The following is a 27,537-nucleotide window of genomic DNA, read 5'->3' as shown; positions in this document are numbered from 1 at the left end:
CCCTGTCAAAGACAGAGAGTGTGCTCAACTGCAACAGAAGATTGTGGGCTTAGACTTGCAATTATTGAAAAAGAAGAAATGCTCAAACTTCTTTTGCAAAGTAATAGATCCTTGAGGGCTCAAATGAGCAATGGGATGTACAAAATTTTACCACCTCCTTACAATTTCTTTAATTTTATTTCCAAGTTTTACAGAAATTTGCTGAAGTGGAGTTTAGAATCCTTCCTCAATAACCTAGTAAAGAGAATAAGAACCTGTTCTCTCAATGATACTTCACAGTGTCATGGTTTTAGACAAAAAAACATAGAACGTGTAAAAGTATTGGCATAATCTTTATTTTTAAGAGATCTCTGCAATTCAGTGAAAGATATTTTCTTCAGATAGCAATTTAGAAAGAAACTTTTGTAGCAAACATTATTTTATATTCTTATGCAAATATAAAAATACTAAAAAGCTATGACAGTTTCCCAGGTCAGAACCCACATTCTTGTTCAATTTCATTTGCAATAATCTCAGATTTATTAGTAAAAAATTAGTAGTTAAAATAAACATTTATGTACAATATAATTGGAAATCCTAACATCTAAGATTAGTTTAACATATTTGTCAGGGTCTAGGCATGCATTGTCATCCAAATTACAATTCCTTGTGATTTTACAATAATATCTTTTGGGTTTGAACACCTTCAATATCTCTCTTGTGTTGCCATGTTGAAAAAACGCACAGACAAGAGGGGAACTCCACAGGATCTCAAGAAATCATTCAGCATATGCAAAGATCAATTAAGCACTTAGTGATACACTGTCGTCTCCAGTGCCAAATCACAGATATTATTCAAATGCATTAACATAAATAAAAATTAACATTTATTTCTTCCTATGCAGTTCTTATTGCAGTAATATGGCATCTGAAAAAAGCAGCAGCTTCCTGGTTTAAGCATTTCTACTCTACTTACCTCAGTAATAACCCAGACAGAGCATATGATGACTCAAATGCAAGCAAAGTTTTCTCATCCAAAGATCTTAGTTTTCATGTTTCAGAGGATTTTTTTTCCCTGAATTTGGGTTCTAAAGAAACAGGGTAGCTTCTTCCCAGCTTTGCCTACAGTAAAAACAATGTCCAGGCCAAACTGTAACAAAACCTAAGGCTTTAAGTTAATACACAGGGACAGCAGCAAACCAGGGAACTGCAGTATGAAGCTAGGGGATTTCTCAACAACTTTATAAACCTCTCTAAACATATACAATAATCCAAACTCCTTGTTGCATATGTCTAACACTTTTCAAAATATTGGTATCAAAGTGTATGTACAATAAAAATTACCTAATTTTCATAAAATTTCTGTATAAATATATCACCTTGACACTCTCCTCACAGTAATTTCTATATGTAAATTAAATGTTTTAAATTGCTGTTGTCAAAAGTTGGGGTTTACCTTCATTTCTATTAGAAACCTTCCTTTGCAAAGGAAAGACTCAGGTCAGAATAGTTGTGCAGAGCACCCTGAATTCACATCGATAAAATAATTAAAATTCTGATGTATTTGCAAATCATTTTGTATTTTCAAACAGGGATTGATAAACTGCACAGTTCTCATTCCAGTCGTCCTTGCTTAGCATCACCTATTGCTCCCCAAACATCAAATACAAACTCATCTGGAAATGCAAAGTCTCCAAGAGTTTCATCCAATGCCACTGCGAATTCATCTGGGTTTTTCTTGTCTCTCCCAGCTTCCACAATTGTTGCAGCTAAAGAGAACAAAGCAAAATAACACAATTATCATGAGAGTGACAGCTAACACACAGGGCCAAGATAGCTTTGAGATGTCTATTTGAATGTCAGACACATTCAGCACAAAGAGCACTGCTGAATACGGTTTATTTCCTGACCTGTGTCTCTGCTTCACAGCCTCTCTTCACAGGAAAATGATGCTACAGTACAATAGATGAAATATCAAACTCTGCTTCATTTTGGGATTACTTTACACACCTGCATTTAACTGCAAGGTGTCCTCCATCTTTTGTTAAACATCAAATAACCACCACTTTCTTCATGAGCATATCAAATTCAAGTGTCAAAGTGAAGGATTTGATAGCTTCTAGCATTTTCTTAGAAGAATGTCCAAATGTAAAACATAATATAGTGCCTGAGAAATGGAAGGAAGTGTTGAAGCCACGGAAAAACATCTTCAGTGGGGCAGTCTGCCATCTACCACTGTATTGAATCAACACGGCAAAATCTCTCTGATAAAAACAAAAATAAACTTTCCCCGCTCTGAAGTTTTACTCAATTTATTTAATTTTATTTTGTTGACCTAAAACTTAGCTCAAATTTATTGACAGTTATGAACTTGTGGCAAACAGTTCTTGCTGTTGTGCAAACATGTAACAAGCTGTAAGCAAGCTTGAGCCATATTCCACATTGTAAATGTCAACAACAATAACTCTGAGGAAACTTGATGTTTTGGTTTTAACTGTGTTCAGATGTGAGGCTCCAAACACAATCACAGTGTGTCAAACTACACAAAGCTGTCCAAGAAGATTTATGTAGATCTTGACAAAAAAAAACTGATGTGATGGAGACAGTTCAAGTAAGTGTACCTCAGCTTCCCAGGCACCACTAGTGGTTCTCAAGGACCCTCAAGACCCTTCCAGAAGAAACCCTATCCCTGTTGCACTGATTCTCTCTGGGTTCCCCCATGAAGTTCCTGGGACTCTGATTCAGACAAGTCTGGATGGGAAGTGGGCATTAAATGGGGGACTCTTGTTCCTGGTAAGTGGCACACAAGGATTTGTTCTATCAACACCACTCTGTATTTCCTGACAATGTGGCACAAGAAGGTACTTACTGGGAAGCAAGCCTGGAGATAATGAGATGAAGTGTATAATTGAAACTTCACAGATTTCTAGATATGAAGCAGGATGTGAACTTACTTTTTGTAGACACTGGGAGAAGGGTGGAGAGAAAAGAGCTGTGCAAAGTGACGTAAGAGCAATCACGTCGAGATATTGCTACACCAGATATTTAGAAAAAGCTGCCATCGAAGGAGTAAGAGCCTAGACAAGTGTTCAAACAGGGTGGGAGTGAGGAATTTAGTCATTTTTAAGAGAAATTGGCCAAGAGATATGAAGAACCATATGACAGACAGCAGCAATAAAACAAGGCATTATATCACAGTCTGAAGCTGAAGCTTCAAAATTGCACATAATAAACTGTCTTTAACAGAAAGTGCAACTTCAAACACAATTTTCTTTAAAGACTGACCTTCTCAAATATTTAAATAAAATCTAAAAACTGGTTTATTATAGATTTACAAAACTTAAAAACAAAATGCACTAAAAACTTAACAGATCAAGCAAGAATCAGAACACTGTTGCAGTACGACATGAAATGAACGACATGGACACACAGAGTTCAGATAGGGAAAGAGAGAGAGCAAGTTCAATTTTTGGTCTGATATTTATACATTTCTGACACTGGCTGTGCATTGGAGGATGGGGTTACCACCTCCTCAACCACACTGGTCAAAGCAACACTCCATCAACTTCTCTCCTGCTCCAGAAAGAAATGCAAAACAACAGACGACTAGAATAACATGGAGTTGTGTTTATATGAAAAACTGTGAGAGCTCTGACTCCAAAGATGTAAACTTCAGAAGGCTAAGAAGAACTTTAGAAGAACAGGGCGACAGCACATCACCACCGTGCTAAAGCAGCCTCGGAAAAAAAAAAAACAAAAAAAAACCAAAAAAAACCCCAAAAAAACCCCCATTTTAATCGGTACTAAGTCTAATCAGCGCTGCAGGGCACATTTAATGCAGTGTATTCACTCAAGCACTCTGGCATTCCCAGATCCAGGCGATGTGAGGAGCCGGGCTCCGGGAAAGCTCCGGGAAAGCTCCGGGGCGGTGCTGACCTCCAGCGCCAGCCCGGCTGTACTGCCGCGCCCCGCCGGGCTCTGCCGGGCACAGCCCCTGCGCTGCCCTCAGTGCCCTCAGTGCCCTCAGTGCCCTCAGTGCCCTCAGTGCCCTCAGTGCCCTCAGTGCCCTCAGCCGGTCTCTCCGCCGCCCCGGGAACACACTCCCGTTTCCCCAGGCAGCTCCACAGCCGCGGGACGCCGTTCCCAGGGCGGCACAGCTGCTGTTCACACAGTGGCATCTGCCATTGGGAATTCCCAGGGCGAATCAAAGCCAGCCGGCTGCCAAGGCATTCAGCAGAGCCTTGCCAGCTTGAAGAAAACTTTGCCGGTTCTCAAAGAGTGACAGCTTCGTGCCAAATTGTCTCTACTCCCCTCCCTTTTCCCCATTGCTTCTTGTAAGGGCTGCACAATAAGTGATTACAGGAATTTTATTCCAATAGAATATTTTTCCACGGTCAAAAGAGCCTCAATTGTTCTCAGATTTTCGTTTTTCATTTCACTTCAGGCAATGTTAATATCTGATTAATTTTTACATAAAATGTGAAAAGTTCGGCAGTCTTAAAAGTGGTGAAAGGAATTAGAAGTCTTGTCAACTTTAACTGAGAAGTTAGTATCAGGCTTCCCAGAATATGAACAAAGTAATATGTTGGCTTTTCAAATATATCTCCTTTAAAATAACTTCAAAGATCTTCCACAAAATCCTTATTTTCATTTTTAATAGACACATGGGGCACAAGCCATGAAAGCTACCTTCTGCCTGCCATCCTTATTATCTACCTTACAGTGGTTTTGGTACCTATATCCTATACTGTAACATCTGAAAAAAACCTTTTTCAGAAGTCCTGACAAAAGCCTCTATATTTATTAGCAGTAATGCTATTAGAAGTGCTGCGTTCATTGAAAGGTAATAAATATTATTGTTGTGTCCTGTCATTCTAAAGCAGAAAATGAAACATGTTATTGCAGTTTCCAGTAGTTAAAATTACTTGGTTTAAGTTTCATGTTGAACATTGTCAGATCTGGTACTCAAGAACTATTAGAAATATTTCTTCTTGTTGCTTTTTCTTAAGTACTAATTCTTCTTGATTTTTTTTTTTTTTGTTTAACTGGATTTACTGCCCTTCCTTTTATCAAAAAACTATTATTACTCTTTCAGAGTAAATTAACAGCCATAAACGATATACCCCAGGATGTATACAATAAAAGGAAGTCTGGTGACAGAAGGAGAAGAAAACAACAGACTTCAGTTAAAACATTTAGAGATAAAATATCTATTGAATATTGATAGTTGGATTTGCGAGCCAAGAGAAAAAGCTTGGGTAACAAAAGAGGTTTAAACCTGTTAAGATATTTTGACTAGATGGTAAGTTTGAAACATTAAGTCAAAAATTGAGAAGTAGATTTTAAATTTTTTAAACAAAGAATATACAAGGATATTTTCAGCCTGATCCCAGTGATGGAAGGTTATTAAACAGACTATCTTGAGTGTGATCACACAACATGTACAGGACAAACAGGGGATCCTGCTCAGCCAGGATGGGTTTAGGGAAGGCAGGTCCTGCCTGACCAGCCTGATCTCCTTTTATGACCAGGTGAGCCACCCACAGGATGAGGGCAGGGCTGTGGCTGTGTCTCCCTGGACTCCAGTAAAGCCTTTGGTACTGCTCCCCACACCTTTCTCCCAGAGAAGCTGGCAGGCTGTGATTGCACCAGGGGATGGTCAGGCTGCACATCAGGAAAAACTCCTTCACTGGAAGGGGGGTTAAGAGTGGGAATGGGCTGCACAGGGAAGTGGTGGAGTCACCACAGCTGGAAGTATTCACAAAATGACTGGGTGAGACACTTAGCCCATGTTTAGCTGAGATGGTGGTGTTTGGTCAAAGGTTGGACTCGGTGGTATTGGAGGTCTTTTCCAACCCTAATGATTCTATGGTACATGATGTCTGATAATGTTATAGAGAGCAACAGAAAGGAAATAATCATCCAAAAGTGGAAAAACAGGACAATGGGGAACAAAATATTGGTGGATGAAGGCAAAAGATGCTGAAAAAAATCTGGATGGGAAGCCCTTTTGCCATGATTTAGAATCAGTAGCATTCTGGGGTTAGATCCAGGCTTCCTCCCACCCAGAACTTTTGGGATTAAATAAAGTCCATAAAAATTGGAGTCTTACTGATTAAAAAAAAAATAAATGCCAATATTTTTCACTAACACTGTTTTCTGAGTCACTCCTATTATTCAACTGCTCAAATTCCTTTACCAGAAAGCACTCATAGAATTTAAAATAACCTGAATTATCTCTCAGCTGTGTACTTATGTTTTAAAGAATGCTGAAGTCAAGCCTTGGCCCAATTTCTAATGTGCCCATAAAATGGCTGAGGAATACATTTCCAGAGCCAGCTGTCCCTTCTCTGGATTAAGTCCAGTTTTCAGTACAAAGGAATAAGGAAGTAAAAAGGTAAAAATGCACCTAAAAGCAGGTATGTAAATCTTTAGATTTCTGAAAATAGCTCTCTGAAAATAAAGCATTTTGATCTCTGAAAATAAAATTTAAAAACCTGCCAGAAAAAAGTGCATGCATTTTCTTTAACAATTCTTAAGTATTTTGGTCCAGCCTAGGGACTTGTGTGTAGATTTCATCAGCCATTCTTGAAACTGTCAAGACACTTAACTATGCAAAAATTAAGGGCTTTATCTCACCTTTAATTCTGTCTGTAATTTAACATTAGTTTTTCTTTCCTTCTTTCTGACTTATGGCTTAAAACTGGGAAACTGTTTCAGAATTCAGTCACACCATGGAAGTGTCATTTTAATGGAGATGAAAGAGCAACATTAACTTGACATCCAAAGATTCTGACAAACAGAAATGCATGGAAGCGAGCAATGATTGAGATCTTAATCACTTGTCAGCTGCACATTGTGATGACTTGCATTTTGAACTAATCTGGCTTGAGTAATGACTGAAATTCCGAGCTAAGTGGTGATTGGCATTCTATGAATGAATCTTTTCCTCATATTTCATTTTCATGGGTGACTGATCACATCCAGTATCTGAAAAACTGACATGTGTTAATTGAACAGATTTGTGACAGGTGATTAGCTCTCCTTTCCTAAAGAATCCTTGAGCTGTTTAATTGTTTTAAAATGTTGAAGTTGGGAGGTTTGAGTCATCACCATTGGCTGTTGACTCTCAGATTTGAACTTCAGGATATGGCTTCAAAGGTGCAAACTAAAACAACATGAACCCTTTAGTCTTTGATTTCTGACAGCTTCTCTTGGTTTCACTACCTTTTGGGGAGGAAGAGAAGAGGTGAGGGACAAAACCACCTAGCTGGGAAGAAAAGAGCCTCCCTATGAACAAAGCCTTCTTCCTTCTTTGAGCATTCTTTTAAGGCTTTTTTTTTTTTTTTTTAAGTTTCCAAACTACATACTGAAAGACGAAGAGCATTAGATCTTTTTGGGGGGGAAAATTCAAGAAATTCATGAGAAAGCTCTACCAGGTACTTGGCTATTAACTCAACCATATCTGTTGAAAGATGAGTTTCTCAGCCTACTGTGCAAGAGCCATCCTGTTTACAGTACTGAGAGCCAAAAATACAGGGAACACCAGTTCCCACGGGGCTGTTCCCATGGACACCAAAAGCAGACCACCTATAGCTGCTTATTCCTGTAGGGCAAGGAGCCTGGAGACCTTGGAAATAACCTGCAAGGACAGGAGCTTCCAGAAGGCCAGCCTGAGCCAGGACTGCAACAGCTGCAGGACAAAAACAGCTCCCAGAGGGACAGCTGGCAGGGGACTCAGGGCTTTGAAGCCTGAGCCAGGGATGGACTGAGGCACAGAGATTGCAGGAGTGAGATGGGCCATGGAATCCTCCCTAACCTAAACATGGCTCAGCACCACACAGGCCTCCCAGGAGTGTATTACAAGGCAGCAGCATCGTATATTAGAGTTGCTGGGAACAGAAAGTTTAAGAACCTCTAATTTCCTGGGAATAGGAAAGTCTGGATAAGAACCTACAAAACAGTTTTGGGCAGCTTTGGCCTCTCTTCTATACCAGGAAGCCCACTTCCACCTTAGACTGAAGGACCAATACTGTTCTACCTACATTTTTTCCTGTGAGAAAACTAGTAGAATCTGCCAAACAGATGCTTGCTGGTAGGAGCAGCCCACAAAGGCCTTTGGGCTATTCAGATAAGCACTTTTTGTTCTCATTCCTCTCTGCTGCTGCCCCTCCAGCCTCATGCTTCACTCTCTGTAGCTTCATGCCAGACCTATTGTCTCTTCTGCTTTGCCTTTTCCACTTCTCTCTCATGAAAGGTTTCTTTTCAAGATCACTTTCCATTTAGCTTATTCTTTCCTTTTTCTTGGCTGAGTCTTTTAAGATATTACCATAATAATAAATACTTTCCTCTTTGTCTCAGCACCAGCAGTTCCACAAGATCCTGGGAGGACTACACCAGCCCCAGCAGGCTACAACAGCTAGACTGCAGCTTCTTACCACACAAATAGAAATTCCTATTTAGTTGTTGTCAGGATAACAAAGAAAAGCAACAGCTGCAAGGACAAGTTTGGTGCATCTTTAAGGAACTCATGATGCTGGGGTTAAGTAGTTTCTTTCATTATAAATCAATGATTCTTACAACTAGTAAATAATCTGTAAGTTTTCTCATGTTTGTCAGAACACAGGTTTTTAGAGATTTTGATAAATTTATGTAATTATTCTGTCAGTTCCCTTGTTAAATAGCTGCTTGTTCATTGATGATCTCAGGTTCAAATCTTAGCAATCAACTTTGATGTGTCTATGCCAAGGGGCAAAAAAGCAAATAAACATACTTATTCTTAAGAATCCTTAACCATGGCACACACAAGATCTACTAGAAAATATAATCCAGAAAGAATACAGTTGTAACAGTTATAGCAAACAATTTAAAAATTCATGTATAGATAATGTGCAGAATGAATAGAGGATTGATTAAGTAAATACATCATAAGGATTGAAGTGGGAGGAAGATTCTTTTATCAGACAAACACATTTGTAGAAATACTGGCAAGCTTTTGAGACTGCAGGCTGCACAAATTTTACTTCATTTACATTCAGAGACTAAAGGACTCAAATTTTAGACTACAGAAAATGAGAAATCATTTAGTCTTGTAGTAATGTATCTGCTAAAAACTCACCTAATTCAATATCTCTTATGCCCATGTAAGTTTCAAGAAGCTCATCCACTTTTTTAATTGCTTTTTCTTCTACTTCAGTTGGCTTTGTTGGAAGAAAGGGAGAGAAGAGAAAAAAGTATGATTATATCCATGCAGATTTCAAAATAACCAGCAATGTGCCAGTGATTATCCTTACTCCCATCTTGGCCACCTAGACTTACAAAACCTCCAGATAAAACAAACTATTTCACTCTCTTTCCCTCTTCTCACAAACATGAGCTTTCCTCCTAATATCAAGCCACACAGCTCACACATTCAAACTGAACAGGGACCTTACATATCCTTACAATCCAGATCTTCATCTAATCCTCATCAGCTTTAGAAGAGCTCAGAATAAATAACATTTATTTACCAAACTCTAATCCTGATTTTCCACAAATTCATGTCAATGTATCTAATCAGGCTCTCCTATCAACAACACTTTCACTAACCCTGTACACTTCAGTGGACAGAAACAGAAATGGAACCAATTCTTCACAACCATCCCACCTCTTTTTTCCCCTTTTCTCTCTTTTCAGCACTTCTTGGTCTAATCTACCTTAAATTCATCCATGTAATCCATGACATCTATAGGGTCTCTGCTCCAGGTTCTTCAGCTCCATCTTACCCCTGCTAGCCATCAACTTTAGTTGTTCTCTTTAGTCCCACAAGCTTTGTAGCCTCCACATTTTTCCTTCCTACTTATCAGCCTTGGGGAAGAATAAATCACAAGCTAGGTGATTAAACTACTGAAGGGTATATAGCACACCATACCATTTCCTCCACTGTAGCAGGGCCTTTGCTTCTTAGGCGAAGTGTTTCTCTCCCCTTGGAGATTTTAGCCTCTGACAGAGTTCTGCCCTTGGACCTTGGCTCCAGCTTTTCTAAAACCAACAACAATAACAAAAAAAACCCAACAAAAATAAAATACCAAACAAAACTAAATATAGAGTACAGCAGAATATAAGGTATCTGTTTTGATTGTTAAAATATCTTCACATTTTATTCTAATCGAGATCTAGACTACGAAAAAATCAAATTATAAATTAACTGTTCAAAGTACAGCTTTGCTGACAATTTCTTCTCTTTAAATTCTAATATCTGCTCAACTGCACTGAGGCTAGGACTCCCATTGACCAATATATCTAAGCAGGCCTATGGCATTCATTTCATATATGCACCTTGTGTAATTTTATTTCCCTATTCTACAGAAAAGTATTTATACCTTCATATTAGATAATGGCTGAAGTCACTAGCCAGCTGCTGATTTATTCTGGTCTTTACCGACAGGCACATAGCAAGTTCAGCATTGCAACATTTCTGTCTTTCACTGATGCGATGGTGCAAACACTCCTGCTAAGCAGGTGATGATGAGCCACGTTGAGCTGAGCTAACAATTTGCTTATCAGCACTCACAGAGGTGAAGTGGCCCTAAGCAGGAGGTTTTCCCCTGGTTTCACCTAAATTATTTCACAGCTGATAAATCTCTAGGAAGAGTATCTGGTTCACATAAAGTTTCCTTTACCTCAATTCTGCTTTTCTTGTTTAATCTTTTGTAAGGGCACCCAAGTTAGTAAATGGAGCATGGAATCATTTAAGATTTGGGTTTCTTGTTCCAGGATGCAATTTTACATTCAAGAGTGGCAAGGCTTTAATTTACTTACTGACATGGGAGTTACATAGTAAATCTGGAAAGTGCTAGAAGAGAAGAGACAATTTTGCAGAATTGCTTTTAATTGACCTGTCTTCTCTAGAAGATTATTCCTCCTCTTAACAGCGGGCCTTTCTTCTTTCTTGAAGACAATACTTTAATATATATTAATTTTGCTCAGATAGATTTCAACTCATCATTCTTGCATAAGTAGTCACAAATCTAGATTATTATGCTGAACAGGTCTTGAAAAGTAAATTTTATTAGCTTTCATGATACAAATAGGTATGTCACAGACTCATATATATATATATATATATACTTAGGATCAACACTTTTTCTTAATCCTTTTATTGCTTCAAGGACAGTTTAAAATACCCTTAAGATTGTCATCATTTCTGCTAGACTTGTTTCAAAAAGTCATTCCTGATAAAAAACCCATATTTTTCAAATTCTGTCACCATTATCACCTTAAAACTCATGATTTGACATAACCTTTATTTGCAGTACTTCAGACCAAAACATTGGCTATCACAGAAACTATTTTTCATGTCCATATAATTAAAATGCAGGGTTTGTGTTATGCTGCCTTTACTTTGTTTCTGTTCATTTTTCACAATTCACAGAGGGCCAGCTTGTGACTGGTACAAATCTTTAATTCTGTGCTACAAGCCTTGCCTAGAGTAGCTGAGACAGCCTGTATGTACATGTAGAGGGATATCCAACCAGTAGATTATACTTATTTCACATTCAGCTCAGAGGAAGAAAAATGAAAATAATTTCCCACAGAGGCTTGGCTCTTATTTCTGTACCCTCACCAAATTCTGCTGAAATTAACAGGAATTCAGCACCCACTTGCCCAGCAGGATCTGGATCTTGTCTCTCATCTCCTCTGGGGCTATTCTTAGTGCTTAAGCTGCAGCTTAAGCATTTTCTTTGTGCCTGAAGCCTAACTGTACCTAAGGCTAAAGGCAGGAGCTTTTAACCTACAGAGCACTGCAATTTGCAAGTTATTTTCCGTAGGGTAAAAAAATCACATGCGTCTTCCAAAAATCTGTCCACAAAGCTCTGGCTGCCTCTTAAATCAATGTCAGAAAAAAGGTATTGCCGTGAAATCAGTGCATTTCCTCCTCTACATCACAGGCAGACTAAAAGATATCTTAGTCACCTGACTAAAGTAAATACTATGAAATTATGGCTGAAGTCATCAATCAAATGCTGATTTACCCTGCTCTTTACAAACAGATTGTGTAACACTTTTAGCATTGAACACAATGCTAGGCCCACAGTAAAAAAAGGTATTGCTGCATTACTAATTGTGATAGACAACATATGCAATTCTTTAGCTTAATGTATAACATACATATTTAGTTAACAGCAGTACCAAGTTATATACAGAGATCAACTCATAACTCTCATTCTTCTCAGAAGCACCAAAAGCAAAATGAAATCTCTGCATTTCTCACATTTTCAATTTCTGCTGCTATTCTGACACCAAGTGTCAAGACTGGTGTATGACAGTAGCTGTAAACTACTAACACAAAAAAATTTGAAAAACGAACATTTAATATTTTTGCTGCTGTAGTGAAGACAGTGATATTGAATTGCCTGTATGACTGCACTGCAGGCATGCAGATGGCCTCATAGAAATGTATGATTTAGCACAATTTTGAAGTTTTTATTATAGGAAAATGCTACATGGTTTGGGGAGGGGATCCAAAAAACTGAGATACTAAAATTGTAACTCAGTCTCTATTTTGACTGCCTGAGTAAACCTTCTCTTATTTGTTTGTTTTCTACATTGATAGAATTAATAGATACAAGAATTAGCAGTAGGTATGCATCCATCCTATTGAAGCAGCACTTGCTCATAGCATGTAGGTGGCAAGTAGACAGAGCTCTGCAACTCTGCATTCTTCCTGCTCTGAGTACACCTGCTGCATGGTTGGAGATCCACAAAAAGGCTGGGGAGGGGGAGAGAACAGGCAGGCAGTAGAGGAGGTGCTCTGGGAAATCCCAGACAGTGTTTGCTGCAGACTCCTTCTGCATTAGAGCACAGACCCCAGTAAAGGGTACAGAAATTGAAAAGTCTGACACAGAGAATAACAGGGACTACGAATCAATGGAGGAACAAAGGAGTTTTGGGGCTCAGGACATTAGTGAAGTGATCCATGCTTTAAAACTGTACCTATGAAACAATTCCTGTACTTATTTTGCAACATCATGTAGTGGCAAAAGAGACCGAGACTAAGGCTCAGGCCAAGGTAACCCACACCACAATGACTGCTGGAGAAAGCAAGATGGAAGAAAATCCATTCATAAATCTTCCACTTCAAAGAAAAAACCTAAATGCACTTTCTTGTAATCATTATGTTACCTTAGGTGGACAGGTGGCTGCATTCTGAAAAATTTACAATGTAATGCAATGTTGTGATTTCACTTTCAAGGTGTTTTACTGAACAAGGCAGACAGGTCACTCACCAAATGCTTTCAAAGGCTCTACCAACTCCAGCTTAAACTTCTGACCTTTCTCCAGATCTTTTAGCATTTTGGCAACTTCATAATGTCGACACTCTGACACATTTTTTCCATTTATGGTCTCTATGTGATCACCCACGCAGACAGTTTTGGTTTGGTCCATAAGGCTGCCTTCTTTGATTCGCTGTTGTTTTAAAAAAAGACCACCAGAATTAGAAACCTTTCTTCAAAAGGTGACAGTTTTTAAGAGGTGACAGCACCGAGTTTCAAGAATGTCAGTTAACAGTATCAATACCACTGAGCTTATTATTCCAGCAGTGTTTTGTCTATAAGATTAGCGTAAGACATATTTTGAAAAGCATTATTTTTCAAATGAAGTATTTTAATAAGCATTGAATATACACTCAGACAGGGGGAAAAAGAATGCAACCACACTTTAGAAATAAAGGGCCTAGTATTTTTTCTGCTTTAAAACTGATCACAGACATCTCAGTAATGTGAATGATTATTCAAGTTTTGGGGATTTTTCTATTTAATAGCTTAACAAGCATAGGAACGGAATTTTTCTCTTCTCAAGTACGGTCCAGGGACTTGGTAAAAAATTACATACTGTAAAGAGCTGATCTTAATAAGACCCATCCCCAGTGCTGAAACTACTGTTTTCCTCATCAAGCTATACAGCTGTATATTAAAGGACATCCTCTGAAATAATAAAGAATAAGAAAATCTTTTAACTGCCATCTCATGGAAAACATCAATAGTCTAATGGTCATAACAGAAATTACAGTTTTTATGAAGTGTAATTTTAAAAGTATGGAGAAAAACCTTTAAAATATGTCTATGAATTATCACACTTTAAATTTCAGTGATTCTGTTTATTGCTGTTACATGCTGTCATATTTGTTCATCCTGTGCAAACATCACATAAGCCATTATTACATGACTATTGAATAGAGAAGCTATGACATAGTAAAATATCTTACATTTTGCAGATACAAATTTCATTCTAACGTGTTCTTCAACAAAGACTGACGTCACTCAGGCTAACTTTGTGTGAGATAACAGTGAGACAAGGCAGATAAACACATTGCCACCTCCCACTGTAACAGCCAGCCTGGCTGCCCAATCCTCCCCGAAGCTGCTCCCAGCCCCTGCACATCTGAGCCCACACAAGTGCCTCCATCTGAGAGTCAGTGGGAAGTGTGAGTGCTCACTGTCCTATACTGCACTGCAATGATTTTAAGCTTCAGGCTGAGCTTAACTCTTTCTAGCACCAAACAGAAGCCTCGTGGTGAATATGGACATGGGTATCATATGCACCAGAAACCAAATGTGCCAAATGATTTTCTGTTACCAGGACTTGAAACCTGTCTCACCCAGCTTAAATTAATGTTTAGTCTACAGGTTGAATACTCAATTAGCTTTTCTTCTGCACTTGGATCCCAGCACTAAAACTGTTTAAATAATATTCACTGGCTGTTATTTGTGTCACTTTTTATCGTCACTCCAAGTTAACTGACTGAGACAGTCGAACTACATTGTCACAGTAATTAAGGTGCAATTGCCTGTATTTCAAGTGCTCTACAGTCCATTGAGAAGCTATAAGGATCTATATTTCCTATGCAAGGCCTACTCCATTTGATAATGTCTCCTTGTACACCACTCAGTCATACTTCAAGTTCTACTGCTCTTCTTTGAATGATAATTTGACTCCATGATACTTTTTCCCACCTGCCCGTGTACCCCAAAAACAAATTTGTGAAAGCAGAACGACACCAGGTTTTGTTCTTGGTAAGGCAAAACAATTAAACTTCATAGAAAAAAACCCCTGCAGTTCAGTGTCAGGTTTAAAATTGGTCGGGTTACCACATCAAACCTAGAAACCTCCCTGTTATTCAAAATGCAATAAAATAACTACAACCCATAGCAACCTTCAACAATCCACCAATTAGTAAATTTAGTATTAATTTTTAATTAAGAATGGGGCATAGTTACAAATTTTCAAGGAAAATATATGTATACAACCAAAAAAAATTCTATGAAATTTTAGAGACAGTCTCAGCTTAGTCATTTACCTAGACAATGAAGTAAAAAAAAATATGCAGCTTTTAGTTTTGTATATGTGTTTTCTATGCTGGTTTAAAAGATCCATTAGCTAAATCTGCAACAACAGCAAACAAAGAAATCTCCTGGAAACTCCTTAAATTTGATGCATTCCCAGGAAGAGTGCACCATTTTCATTACAATGCTTATTATTAGACCAGTACAAAGAAAAATATGTATTTGCTCAGAGGAGTTTTATACAATTTACTGGAAATCACAGCCTGTCTGCCTAATGTTGTGAGGGTTTTCCAGTGTGCTCCAATTGTGCAGCAGTCTGTGTGAGGGCTGCTCTCTCTGCCTGTTACCAAGCAAGCACAAAGGGAGTGTCACTGCACAGGGCTGCGCTCGTGAACGCCGCTCACTGAAGCGCAGCTTTCAACACCTTTTTTAAAACGCCACATAAGCAGCAGCATGACTGAATGTTATGGGCTGTATAGATGCCAGCACTAGAAATTCACAGCTATTTGTTTATAAATATAAAAGTTCGGCTATGATTTTGCCAAAATGCTTAGTGAAACCTTCACTGCATCTTGACTTTTACAAACGTGACCTCAGTCACGTTTTTCCACAACAAAGACAGGCAAACTGATTTCTAAGCCATGTCTTGTTTTATAGCCATGGTAGCTAAGGAACGAACAGAAAATACAACCTCTCCATACAAGAAGCTCTGGTTACAATGAGAACAGTGATTGGGGCAGCAGTAATCAAAGATAATTGCTAATGCCTCACTAATAATGGGTAATTGGAGTATATTAGAGCAAAGAATCTCAAAAAGGCAGAAAATGTTATTAAGGTTCCTAATACCTAGTCTAGCAAGAAGGGCAGCATCATTTCCTCAGCCTCTACTTGTCCAAAAACATACTGCCTCTAGGTCATACAGAAGAGGAGTAGGAAAGCAATTATGACTAATATATTGTGTATGTTACTGCCCATACTTGCTACTCAAGTTCATTGTGGTAAATTGTTTTAATCCATATCCTTGTAATTCACCCTATCTAAGGCAACAATACTGGAAAGCTGAAAAACTGCTATACTTGCCTCTACTCCTGTACAGCACAAAGGCTTCTGCCCTGGGAACAGCCAAAGACTGAAAGAACATGATCTCATTATCACATGAGTGACAGAAGTTCTATAAGCATCTAATAAATGACATCAGAAAATCAGTTTAAAACAGGAGGGGGCAGATGCAAGCAGTATCTAACACCTACCACCTCACGGTAGCTCAGGAGATACAATGGTCTCATTGTAAAGCTGATACACATTACAGAAGCAATGAACAAACGAACTGATTTTGAGTGACATGCAATACAGATTGGCTGAACTAATTTTGAATTATGTACCTAAAGAAAAGCAACTTTATTCTGCACTTACCATATATATGATAATAAAAGATTTTATAGTTCTAAAGGATCATTAAACCTAATTAACCTATTACAGTAACAGGAGCTTCTATAGAAGCATTTCACTGGTAATTAAGTTTACCTTTATAAAGGCACAGCCAGTTCCATTGTCTGTAATGGTAAGCCCCAGCATATCATCAGTTTTAAGAACTTCCACTTCTTTTCGTTGTCCTTTCACATGGGCAAATATGAAATCTTCAAGGCCAATCTGTGCACCTAAGAGCTTGTCCATATCAACTTTATGAGTGTTCAAAGTGCAAAACATGATCTGTGCAGAAGGAAAGAAAACACATTAACAGTGGATTAGGCTTGGTGAGCTTGATAGGAAGCTAAAATGAGAGCACAGTTCAGGCCCCTGTGACAGGTCCATAGCTAAAATGATCCCCCTTCTTCTCCAGCTGTACCAGGAGAAGGGATACTCTCCATCCACACACAACAGAAAGCATCAGTAGCTCAAACTGCAGGTAAGAGCTGGCAAGGAACATAGGAAAGAGACCTACCTGTGTGAGCATGACCTACCTCTCATGGCCTGTGTCAGCACACCAGCCCTGAGAGAGGCAGCTTGAGCTGGTACAGTTTGCACCAGAGGTCAGAGTAAGCAAACTCAAGAGCCATCACCATCTTTTGCTTCATCATTCACCCATCTCAAATTCCACCCGATTCAAAGCTCACTAGGGACTACTTTAAAACTTGATTGGTTGAAAGCAGTTTAATGGGAAAAGGAAAAAAAAATTAAAAAAAGGAGAGTTTATCAAAACAAAATAGTCATGAGAGAGCATGAAATGCTTTGTATTGCTCCTTGTGTTCCCTCATTAGCTCAGAGCACACTGTCTCCAATGGAAGAGACAACACTTAGTTCCTACCCGTCCCCAGCCTGAACTGAGGTCATCCCCGTTCCAGTAAAAGCAAGGCTTAGTAAAAAGGTCAAATTGATTTTTATAAATCAGCTCTTCCTGGGGATTTCCCTTCAGCACTGGATATCAGGCAGTCCTTTTTCTCCCTACACTCATTCCAGTTCTTCAGCAGGGAGGTTTCTTGTCCTGGGCACAGGCAGGGTGAGAGTAATCCATCTGTAGTGCTTGGGAACAGATGCTTTTGCCCACCACGGAGCTGCATGAAGGATTTTGGCCAAGCCCAATGTGCCCATCACAGCTACAGCAATGACACATCCCCAAGCCCTTCCAAGCTGCAGCAGGAGAGGAGTGAGGGCCAAGGGAACCAGGCAGCTTCCTCCTGGGCAGCACCGGAGAGCACAGGGCAGCAGCCACACCAGAGAAACTGTGCTCCAAGAGAAACTCGGAGAACCCCTAAAATCTGCTTCACTGAGGCAAAGACACAGGTTTTCCACAACACTACACTTGCCTTTTCCTTCATTCTGGCATCACTGGATGAAAGCAGAAAATTGAAATGAAAGTCACCAACCTGTTTAAATTGATTCCAGGTCAAACAAAGAGAGGATACTTTTACTAATGTATTTCACAGAGAACATTCAAGTTTCTGGAGCTTTCTAGAACTTAGATTCTGTAACTATGGGGGTTTTAATCTTAAAAGACTGAAACTTAACAGAGTGATTGTTTTCTTGATGGAAGTCTTGTTTAGTTGTTTTTAAAAACAAAACAAACAAACCCCCTCCACCACCACCAAACAGCCTTACTTTAATGGCTACTTGCTTATCTCATCTAATCCATCAAACATCCACTGCAATCTAACACCTTATTTAACAATGAAAGTCGGAACAGCACACCCTTAATAGACATTAGTTTTATTTGCTCAGGTAATACCAAGGTTTTCAGTTAAACAATACTCTAGATATAACAACACCTAGAGAAATTAATCTGGTTTTAAGTAGAAAATAATAATAATAATAATATCTAATGACATGCTTTTAACAAAAAAATTAAAACAGATGGTATCAAGTTCACATACACATTTTCAGCTCTCTCAAGCTACATAATTTTGCCAGTTTAAAACCAACTCAGTTCACTGTTCCTGCAATGAATAACAAGCACTGTCTTTACATTTTAAACATTAGCATCCTTCATCTGACCTTGTCAAACAGACAATCTAGTAAATACTCTCACACCTTTGAATAGATAAAATTGGCAACAGAGAAGAAATGTGATATTTAGAAACTTGATCCAGAGTTTCTCTTTATAGATCTTCATCTGGATGGCATTCCTACTACAGCCTATAAGTCTGCAGAATTTTTTGTGAGTCACTTCTGTGCTAACCACAAGGCTGAGAGAGCATCAGCCAGTCAAAAATAAAGCTTAAATCATTCTTCATCCTCTTTAGAGAACAACTGCTTTTTCTCAGAACAGATATATGCAAAGAGTAATGTACTAAAGATGTGTCTACCCAGAAGGATTTACCACTACACTATCTACCAGTTATAGCATAGCTTTATTTGTACACATCTGAGACCTATTGATTCCATAATGGTACTTTTTCATGGGTTTTACATAAGTTAAATATTGGTACCTAATGATAGATTATATACTTTAATACTTAAACGACAGCTTCCACTCACTCAAACTTTTGTATATTTTTAATAGTAATTCTCTTATTCAAAAATTAAGCAAGAAAAAAATCAATGTGCAATTCCCATTGTTAAGTCTTTTCTGTCCTTACCCTAAACCTTCACAGGCATTTGGTCTTTAACTCAGCATATCAGTGCTCTGAATATTTCATGCCAACTTTAGAAATATATTATAAATCAGAACAGTTCCATCAGTCACAAAGTATCTAGGATACCTCCTTCACCAAGAGTTATCTTCTGCAGCACTCAGAACAAGGAAATTCCATGTCGCTGGACACTAGGGGCTTATGCACAACTTTATAAAATAGATTTGTCCAATGAGATTACTAGCAGATTATTCCCTGCATCCATATCTTCAATTGGAAGAGACTACATCAGCCAACAAAACCAGAGCTATACTGTGTGCTATATAAAGAAATTGTATTAGCTAAGAAAAAGAGGGTTACATTATGTGTTATATAAAGTATATATGCAGTACCATATTGCATGTTCTATAGATTAATTATACTCTCATCTTCCATATTGAGCTGACACCTTGAGAAGAACTCAATATTAAGTTGACTGATAGATTACATACTCAGAAGCTATTGAAAATGTATTAAAAATCTCAGATAACTTTACAGAGATCCTGATCACTTTCTGCTTAAGAGGAAGGGAACTGGGAACTTTAATTCTGAGCAAGATGTAACACCCACTGACATATTTCCCTCTATATGTAGATGTCATCGTATCAAGAAATCACCAACGCATTTTCTAGCTATCTTACTCACTTCATCTTCCCAAGGAAAATGTAGGAGCCTTGACCAGCTTCAGCAACAGGAAGAGTAACCAGCTCCTCCAAGTTCTAGTGTGCTGTCAGGTATTCAACCTGGTCAATACATTAAAAGTCATAAAATATGCATTCAGTGTTTTGCTGTTTGTTTGGGGATTTGGTTGGGGTTTTTTTGTTTTGTTTGGCGTTTTTGTTGTTGTTGCTATTGTTTTGTTGGGGGGGCGTTGTACACAAGTTTTACAGTGTATGTTCTTCCATGAAATTATTTCCATAGTAATATGTCAAAGACTTCCAAACAAAGCATTTGAAAAAGACACAGCAATCAACACATGCAATATGGGTGTGACATTTAAGCACTTCTTGGGGAAACAGCAAGCAAACAATTCTTGTCATAGGGTTGGGAGGAGGTGTTTTGTAGGGAGTGTTAAGTTTGCCCGTTTAAAGTATTCAATCTGTAGGCGTGATTGTGAGCAAGTTGTTTCAACAGATAAGCATAACAATAAAACTTCCAATATTTGGTGATGAGGATTTCACAAGCTGACCCTTTTCTCTAAAATACACTTCAGATTTTTTATTATTAAAAGGACAGTTTTGTTCAGAAACATAAGTTTCATCAGTGGCTTATTTGTCAGTAGTCTTTCACAAAAGTTTAAATTGAAGAGGTTTAAATCAAATACTTTTATGAAAGTTTAATGTGGCACAGGCTCACCATATACTTGACTGTTTAGCATGAGGAGGCAAGGCCTGTGGAACAACAGCCCATACACAAGCTCAGCAGCTGAACTCTTGTGAGTGGAAGAGAAAGAGGGAGCTGCATTTCTGCCCTTACTGCTGCCAGAAAGGTCTCTCTTCTCCTGAATTACCCTTGTGATGCTAAATTCCTTCCACTGGGAAAGAAACCCCAACCTCCAAGGGCTCTGGAAAGACACAGGCACTGAGCATTAAGTTCAGTTCACCAGCCCCACCACATTTCACCTTTCAAAGCAAAAGAAAATAATCAAAAGTGCAAATTGCAAGTAGACAAACCAAAAGTCCCTACCGCTTCTATGGGTTACCATTCCCTTCTTATCAAGAAATAGCTCTGCTACAGCTGGACTTTAATATCCACGTTCTCAGTGCCTGATTAGCTACTCTGAATACTTTAAAGCCCTACCATGTGCTCTCACAGGAGCACACCAGCACCAAATGCTTTAACAGACCCACATTGTCCTCCAGACAGTGCTCATTTAGTTATCATACAGGCTGCACTCAGCACTTTCACCCTTAGGGGAACATAACACTCCCTGCTCCATTCCCAATAGTCACAATAGCAGTAATCCTAAAAGGCCAAAGCTACACATAAATGCTTTTTCCAGCTACTTTTCCTACTTCAACCTGCTTAGAAAAAATAGGGGAAGATATTTCTATTATTTATGCAAATAGAAACATACACGTAACTGTGAGTGGGTTGTGTTGTTAGTTAAGAGTTGCATCTATCTATCTATTTTTTTTTAGCTCTGTGCTTTCTTGCTGAAAGCCTGTTGAAGTAATCAAGTTAAAAGTCAAGAACAACGTGATCTACCTCAAACAACACTCATAATAATTATGCTGGAAATGATACAACTTTTACAAGTTTTTTACGTAACTTTAGTCAGGGGTTTGTTCTCCTTCACTCAGGGGGAGGGGAATTGAAGTTTCACTTTACAAAACTCTTCACCGAGGTTTAAAATTTCAAATTTTAACATCCACAGATTGGGAGTAGCCAGAAGATACACAGGAGATAAATGAGCATTAACGACCATTACCCCTGAACATCACACCCTGACACCTGGTCTGGGGAAAAAACTGATAAGAGAATTGAAAATAAGGACCAAATTAGCATCGACGGTGAAGGGATCAATAACTAATAGGAGATCGAATACTAAGAATTGAGTAATTTAAGACCAACGAACAAGAATTTATTTGGGTTTTGTCTGTATTAATGTGTGAAAAGTTCTGACAACGAATTGTGTGATGGAATGATTTTCACTGCACAACCGGGGCTTGTGTGGCTGAAATGATTTCTGTTGCACATCCTGGCCAGAATAAAGTAATGCAGTAATTCTCTAACATTAAAAAAAAAATGTTGGTGGAGAGTTTTTGTTTTTCCTGCAGTTTCGGTGACAATGACACAGACAATCCTGCCATATTCACTCCTCCTGCCCCCTGTGGAAAGAACAGTCACCTTGGAGAGAGAAAAGAAGAAATGCTGGATGTGGTAAGTCAGAGAGGCAGGCGTCTGCCTACCCCTCACCTCAAAAGGGGTAACAGATATAAATTCACCTAGGAAGATGGGTGAAGAATAAAATACCTACAAGAAAGGATGAGTATAGGAAAAGCCTCAGAAAACTGCTGTTATGTCTCACTTCTTCACAGATACCTAGCAAACATCCACTTTGAAGTTATACCCATCTTGTCCTGTCCCTATCCTACACTACTCATGATCCTGGTCTGCACAGAAGTTTCTGTCAGTGTCTGTCCAACAAATACTGTGTTTTACATAAACTTCTCTCTGTCACTGTTGGCACTCAATCACAGAGCCTGGAAAGGATTCTCCAGCAGAAGCTAAACTCAGCTGGTCCTAGGAGATGTGATCCAAAGAGGAAAGGAGGTGTTGTTACCATGTAGAGTCAAAAGGAGAGGTGACAGATTACAAGTATAGCCCATTCAGAATCGTATTATAACACTTAGGCAGGAATTTATCCAAGAATCCATCCTCTTGCCTACCCTGTGGTAAACTCACACATCATATTAAATGTATTCACTTCTACAAAAGCTATCTGAATGCTCTACACAGAGCTCTTCTCCTCCACTCCCCCCCAGTATTTTCCAGCTCAGCCACAGCAGGGTAGAGATCTCCGTGATAGGACCTGTTTCCAAAGGCAGTCGGGTATCACTCTGCCCAGGGGCTTCAGCAGAGCTGGGTCACTGAAACTTTCCTAAGCAGGTAACACCTACAAAGGGCATTTGAGTACCTCAGCGTCTTTCAGTTCGCTGAGATGTAGCTTCTGGCATTATTCTTAATACCAGATTATCGGTCCAAAACCAGCTTTAATGAATATATAAAAGAATTTAAAATAAATTCTAATAAATTCATATTTCTTGGCTGTTCACTGATCTATCTTGTCTATCTAAAATTCTGTGGCATGACTGTCTGGTCCAAATTCTTCATTCTGTTTTGCCACCTTTACACCAGCAAATATTTTTGTTCACTATTTTTTGTTCACTTCATATAACTTTCTTTAAGCTAACTAAATTTCTAGAGTAAAAAAAATTAAGTTCAGTGCCTCTAGCAGTAATTCTCCATTCATTTTTAGCAATAAGCCACATTTGAAAAAAATAAAAGGAATGGAACATTAGGGAGAAAAAGAAAATAAGAATTTCTCTAGTCTGCCACAAGGCTGTCAGTATATGCCCATGATAAGTGGTGCTTCCTCTAAAACCTCTGAGGGTGTCAGATTATACATCTAGCAGGAGAAAGAGGAGCACACCATTCATACAAAATTAAATTTCTCTGTGAATGCTGTTCATTCTCAAGTCAGTGGAGCCAAAAGTTCAACAGCAAAAGGAAGAAAACAAAAATAGAAGACAATCTGGTAATTATGAGAACTTGAGAGTAAAAGGTATAACTGAGATGGAACAGAACAAAAGGGGAACAGCAGCTCAGGATGAAAAGAAAACAAAGGAGCAGACGGTCAGAAAGCAGCTGGGAAGGTCTGCATTGCTTTTTAATTACTTAATGCAACAGTGACCGGGTAAACTGTACTCACTGCTGCTGCCACTTTCCCCTTACAATTTACTGTCTGAAATGCTACGTCAGGCCACAGCAAACTCTCAGAACAAACTCTCTGTCGTAGTAGTTGTCTTTACAACTTTTAAAAAAGTCATCTACAAAGAAAACAAGTAAAGCTGCACAGCCACACGTAGGCATAATGAAATGTTCGCCTTCTGTTTCAACTTGCCACTCAGAGGTTAAGGTTCACAGAAGCACATAGGAAGAACTTGATATGGCCACTACCTTTTAACTAAGAGAAAACAATGCATTTACAAACACAAATGAATCCTTATCCAAATAAATGTTTAGAACATGGCTCAGGAAAGAAAAAAAAAAAAAAAGATCAAAAAAGCAGCAGAGCTTTAAAAAGAATCCAGTTACAGCCTTAAATAACTCCATTTCAACAGCGAGTCTTTTAAAAATAATTACCTGATAATGCAGAAAACTTTCCAAACATCACTTTCGGCTAAAAGTTTAAAATGTAGTACAATTCAGGGCATTGATATCACATCCCCTGCCCTTCAATGCCTTCCTTCTGGATATTTAGCCTCATAAATCTGTTGTCCCTTATTACACTGGAATGAAGCAGTGCCTAAGAGCTGTGTCAAACAGCAGCTGGCAACAGATCAACCCAGACACTGGGGTTTGGGGCAAGAGGACCATTGCTTTAACCACGTAGGAGTTAAATGCAGACACGCGTATGTCCTGTCCCGTAAGGTAACGCTCCTTTGGAGCAGCGAAAGGAGCTTTTTCTCGCAGGAAGTGTAGAGGAGGCACGTCCCCACAAGCCCGTGACAGGATGCCCGGGGGCAGCGCGGTGGGAACAGCCCCGGCGCCCTTTGGCGCCTCCGCAGGCGCGGCGGGCGGCGGCGGCGGTGCCGGCCCTACCTGGGCGGGGTGGATGCCGAAGGCGGCTCCGATCCGGGCGTACAGCTCGCGGGCGCTGCCGAAGCCCTCCACGCGGCCCGTGGGGCTACCGTGCGCCAGCTGCGTGTGGAACTGCAGCCGCGACGCGCCGGCCGACGGCGCGGGGGCCGCCGCGGGGGCCGGGGCCGCCGCCTCGCTCTCCACCAGCTTGAAGGTCTCCTTGGACTTGTCCTTCTTCTTGCCCCTCAGCCCCAGCGGCATCTTCCGCGCCGGCCCGAGGCTCCTGCGGCCCCGCCGCCCGCGCTGGACTCTGCCCCCGGCGCGGCGCCGCCCCGGCCCCGCGGCCATCGCGGCCGCCAGGTGCGGCCCGGCCCCGCCCCGGCCCGCCCCGCTCCGGCTGCCCCGGGTCCGCAGCGCCCCGGTCCGCCCCGCTCCGGCTGCCCTGCTCCGGCCGCCCCGGGCCCGCAGCGCTGAGGGCTCGCAGTGCCCCCGGCCGCCCCGGGTCCGCAGCGCCCCGGTCCGCCCCGCTCCGGCTGCCCTGCTCCGGCCGCCCCGGGCCCGCAGCGCTGAGGGCTCGCAGTGCCCCCGGCCGCCCCGGGTCCGCAGCGCCCCGGTCCGCCCCGCTCCGGCTGCCCTGCTCCGGCCGCCCCGGGCCCGTAGCGCCCCCGGCCCTACCCCGTCCCGGCGGCTCGGGGCCAGCTCCGCTGCCCTGCCTGCGCTCAGAACGCTCCTGCCTCCGCCACAGCGGGGTACTTACCAACTTTGCACTCATTAGTACAGGAGTTTCTGCTAATAGCGAAGTACTGAATACTGACTAGTATAGATTTATATCTAGGATATAAAAGAAAACCTAAAGTATACAAAGACTTCTGGCAACTCTTTCTCATTTATCACAGACTCTCTATAAATCTCTGACGGTTAATACAGCAACAGTAACATGACCAAAGTTTAAGAGACTTCCTGTTGTACTGGACAACAGCTCTGAAATACTGAGATGTAACACAGAAAATACTTTTCAAGTATTTGTAACATTTAATGAATTCAAAATGTTTCCTCTACTGTGAAACAGAGGTACATATGGTAGTCAGATGTTCACATTTACAGGAGACATCTGTGCTCCAAAGTAACCACACCTCAGTGGAACTGCTCCATTTCCAGCGGGGCACTGAATCCACCCAAGATGTGAAGAGTGCAAAAGTCATGAGCCAACATTCAGCACTTCCAAAGGAAACTGATCAGAGGGCACACAGAGAAGCAGCACTGCCTTACCACATCTTCTGACTTTCAGAATAAAAAAGACAAATCATTGCAGAGAAAAAGCATTCTGGCATATGGAGTCAGACCGGGCAGGCAGAGACAATGAATTACTGTGGAGCAGCCATGAGTCAAAAGTTCCCAGCAGGTCTAATCAGAGCACCTCTGACTACATGCAATTACGTACAGATTTCAAACTGCTTATGCTGTAAAAAAGCATAAGGTAAATAAAGGTTCGAAGCCAATTTGACTTCACCTTTTCCAAGATAGCATGGAGAACAGCTTTTATCCAGTTCTAGTAGTAGAAAACTCCAAATTTAGCAACTCCAGATACTAAGGATGCAAAAACTACTTCAAATGAACTTTTTTTGAAGAGTTACAACTTAAATGAAACTGCTATTAGCCTCGGTTTTAGAAAGAAAAATAAACTATGTACTTTAAAAAAAGAAAAATGGATTTGATCCTTTTATCCCAGCTATATTGCACACTACAGGCCATCCCATTCTTCAGTTTCTTACACATAATACTTGGGATGCAAGAATTGTGGCATGCAACAGCCGTAACGTGTGGAGAATGTATGCGGAACAAAGTTACATTGTTGGATATGAAATGCCACTATCAGTGAACGTTTCACTACACATGGGGTATCTGTCCTTATTCAGGGAAATGCTATATGGTATTTCAGGTGCTGGCTGGGTGGCGTTAGGGGTTTTTGTTCACAGCAGGTGAACGTGGCAGTTTGTCCTTGATAAAGCAATCAAGCATGACTAACAGGGTTGTTGTTGTACAGCTCCTCCCTTGGGTAAGCCAGTAATTCCAGGGCAACAAGCTCAGGGCACTTATACCTTCCACACCCACGGGGATCAACAATACATCTCTATTTTCACTCTTTAAATAATAGAGCAATTACTTGGAGAAGCCCGAAAGGAAACAAATCATGTCATCCAACAGTCTATTGCTGAGCCATTTGACAAATGAAGAGTTGAGATTCTGCACCTCAGGAGGAGATGAGTGCTATTTGCTCAATTTGCATGCTGAACAGTAAGTGGCTGTATGACAAACACCCTGGCTATATAGGATGTGTTCAGTAAGCCATTGAGTGAACTACTCATGTCAGTTGCAAAAAGAAGACTAGCATGTACTGGAAAAGTAAGATTGTCTCAATTATATTTACAGTATCATGTTCATGGCCCTATTTTTTAGGTCTAGCACATGAATTCAAGTGCACAGAATTTCACGTAAAGTTGCAGCAAATTTCACTGTTTAAGGAAAACCCATTTGACCCCAAAAAAGTCTGTTTCTGGTGAGTCAGACTAGCACATAAGATGCACATACTAGAAAAGAATGGAGTGTATTTGTTCAACACACCACAAATAGGCTTCAGGAAGCTTTCAGCACAGCTACTACAAAAATGGCTGAGTGAAAGAATGGAATGGTAACCCCCTCATACAGCACAATGTTGTGAAGGTAGAATTATAAAAGAAAGGCCTCATAAAATCAGGCCTGCTATATTAAATTAACAGCTAGCCTGTCATCTCTTCTACGTATAGTTAAGCAATTTGCAA

The 27,537-nt window shown here is 40.1% G+C and overlaps 1 protein-coding gene across 1 annotated transcript; it reads right to left on the bottom strand.

Moving 5' to 3' along the window:
• Positions 1 to 319: 319 nt before the first annotated feature.
• Positions 320 to 25,112, bottom strand: GIPC2 (GIPC PDZ domain containing family member 2). The gene is made up of 6 exons (XM_063407342.1): positions 24,740 to 25,112; positions 16,830 to 17,015; positions 13,248 to 13,428; positions 9,890 to 9,999; positions 9,098 to 9,179; positions 320 to 1,748 (listed from the first exon to the last, which is right to left on the bottom strand). Exons 1-6 carry the CDS (start codon positions 25,064 to 25,066, stop codon positions 1,594 to 1,596), a joined length of 1,041 nt encoding a protein of 346 aa, XP_063263412.1. The 5' UTR covers positions 25,067 to 25,112; the 3' UTR covers positions 320 to 1,593.
• Positions 25,113 to 27,537: the final 2,425 nt, after the last annotated feature.

Source organism: Prinia subflava, chromosome 10, assembly GCF_021018805.1.
Source record: "Prinia subflava isolate CZ2003 ecotype Zambia chromosome 10, Cam_Psub_1.2, whole genome shotgun sequence".
Taxonomy (NCBI): Eukaryota; Metazoa; Chordata; class Aves; order Passeriformes; family Cisticolidae; genus Prinia; species Prinia subflava.
This window is presented reverse-complemented; position numbering and strand designations above follow the sequence as displayed.

What these genes read in the sequence shown, in the direction of transcription:
- GIPC2 (XM_063407342.1), bottom strand. Translation starts at nt 25,066, where the DNA reads ATGGCCGCGGGGCCGGGGCGGCGCCGCGCCGGGGGCAGAGTCCAGCGC. An exon ending in CTGCTACAGTGGAGGAAATG is followed by an intron (nt 9,180 to 9,889) that starts GTATGGTGTGCT and finishes CTTCCAACAAAG; the next exon opens with CCAACTGAAGTAGAAGAAAA. An exon ending in CATAAGAGATATTGAATTAG is followed by an intron (nt 1,749 to 9,097) that starts GTGAGTTTTTAG and finishes TGTTCTCTTTAG; the next exon opens with CTGCAACAATTGTGGAAGCT.